This window comes from Crocuta crocuta, unplaced genomic scaffold, assembly GCF_008692635.1.
Source record: "Crocuta crocuta isolate KB4526 unplaced genomic scaffold, BGI_CrCroc_1.0 scaffold303, whole genome shotgun sequence".
Classification (NCBI taxonomy): domain Eukaryota; kingdom Metazoa; phylum Chordata; class Mammalia; order Carnivora; family Hyaenidae; genus Crocuta; species Crocuta crocuta.
In genome coordinates this window covers 1,909,000-1,910,934 of record NW_027528276.1, presented here as the reverse complement: position 1 = coordinate 1,910,934, position 1,935 = coordinate 1,909,000, and the positions used below count along the sequence as shown (strand labels likewise).

The 1,935-nt window shown below is 59.7% G+C and overlaps 1 protein-coding gene across 1 annotated transcript in view; it reads left to right on the top strand.

Moving 5' to 3' along the window:
* Positions 1 to 1,935, top strand: part of GRIK3 (glutamate ionotropic receptor kainate type subunit 3) — a 230,191-nt gene that overhangs the window by 225,018 nt on the left and 3,238 nt on the right. The window contains exon 14 of the mRNA XM_077753181.1: positions 1,276 to 1,498. Within this exon, the coding sequence (XP_077609307.1) occupies positions 1,276 to 1,498 (223 nt within the window). The remainder of the gene's footprint in view (positions 1 to 1,275; positions 1,499 to 1,935) is intronic.

Here is a 1,935-nt window from a genome sequence, read left to right as displayed (position 1 = left end):
GCGATACACTTTCCTCCCAGCCACTGCCCCCACTGCCCCCACCGCCCTGACTTCTGACAGACCCAGCTAGTGCCTGGCCCTTCCCCACCCCCGGCCCTGCACCAGCCTGTTCAGGCACACCCCTGCTGTCACACACGCCAGAGCTGGGCCGGGTGCCAGAGAGCCAGGCTGACATCACAGAATGGCACAGCTAGACTTAGAGGCAGCCGGGCACAAGGGGGCCCGCAGAGCCACCTGCTCCCCTGGGGTCTGCAGATGCAGGCCCATTCCCCACTGGGAGCAGCTCGCTGGCTGGCTGTAACTTCCTGAGAAAGCTCAGGAATGCCCTGCGGCCTGATCTGCCCGTTCTCCTCGGGCATCAGGGGACATTCCACCTCGGCCCCTCTCCCTGCCCCAGCACCTTCTCTGAGTCTCCCCAGCCAAGCAGGGCAAGCGCAGCTGCCCACCCACCAGGCCTGATCTTAGGGATGCTAGTTCTGTTCACGCAGCAGCGTCCAGCCCGGGGTGCTCTGGGGACAATCACAGGAGATAAAGGGCCCGCATACCACCTGCTCTGACTGCCCCCCCTTCTCGGCCCCCTCCTTAACAAAGTATAACAGACAAACTCTCATTTTCCCCTGGAACACGGCACACAGGAAGAGCCCTCTTTGGATGAATCGGGGCAGAGGGGGATCGGAACCCACCAAGCTTTGCCCTCATTGGCGTCCACTTCCCCGTCTACCCTCACAGAGGTTTCTATGAGGCAGGGCAGCTAAGCGGTTAGAGGCATGGACTCTAGAGCCCGATGACCCGGATTCAAAGCCTAACTTTGCCGCTAATCTTGGGCAAGTCATTAGCCATGCTCGGTTTCTGTAAAATGGAGCTGAGGATAGCACCTGCCTCCTCAGACTGTTGTGAAGAATCAGTGAGTTTCCGCAGATAAAGCTCTCAGTACAAGGCCTGCATGTGTAAACTTTTAATACATGTCAGAGAAAGAAAACCCATTTAAAGAAAAAAAAATCAGGCCAAAAACCACTGAGTCACGGCCAAGAGCCAGGGATTTCTAGACAGGGAGTGCCTGAGTCTGAATCCTGGCTTCATCACTCACCAGCTGTGCATGTTGGGACCTCCCCTCCCAGGGCCTCAGTTTCCACGTCTGAGCAGTGGGTGGCATTCCCCCCCTCTGAGGGCAGCAGATGGAGTTCAGTGACCAGAGTCCTGTGAAGTGGACTGCGTGGTGCTTGGCCCCCGGTGTGCTTGGTAACTGTGTGCATCCCCCCTCCCCTCGTGGCCCAGAAATCCAAGATCTCCACCTTTGAGAAGATGTGGGCCTTCATGAGCAGCAAGCCCTCAGCGCTGGTGAAGAACAACGAGGAGGGCATCCAGAGGACCCTGACGGCCGACTACGCTCTGCTCATGGAGTCCACGACCATCGAGTACGTCACCCAGAGGAACTGCAACCTCACCCAGATCGGGGGCCTCATCGACTCCAAGGGCTACGGCATCGGCACGCCAATGGGTGAGTGAGGGGCTGCAGGCGGGAGGGGAGGTTGGGGGACAGGTGGTGTGCCCCCACCTCCACTCGCACACACAGCCTTCTCTCCCTCTCCCAGCTCATCCCACTGAACCTAAAAAAGGTGGCATGTCTTCCACCCAGAGACCAAGGAGGGGCATCACAACCTCGCGGCGCCAGCCTGGACCCAGGCGGCGGAGAGCTGGGGCCAACCCAGAGGCGGGGTGTTGGGGGGACACGTTCAGAGGACATGCATATTCTGCCTGGCCTCTCCCCGAGCTGATGCAGCCCAGATCCACGGCACCTTCCAGGGACCTATGGACACGGGGCTCCTAGGCAAGGTGCCCCACCCCAAGTCAGGGCATTCCTCCCCCCCGCCCCCCAGACACATTAGATCCATTCAAAGAGGGGCCTTTGTGAGCTTGAGGAGAGGGTGGGGGTGG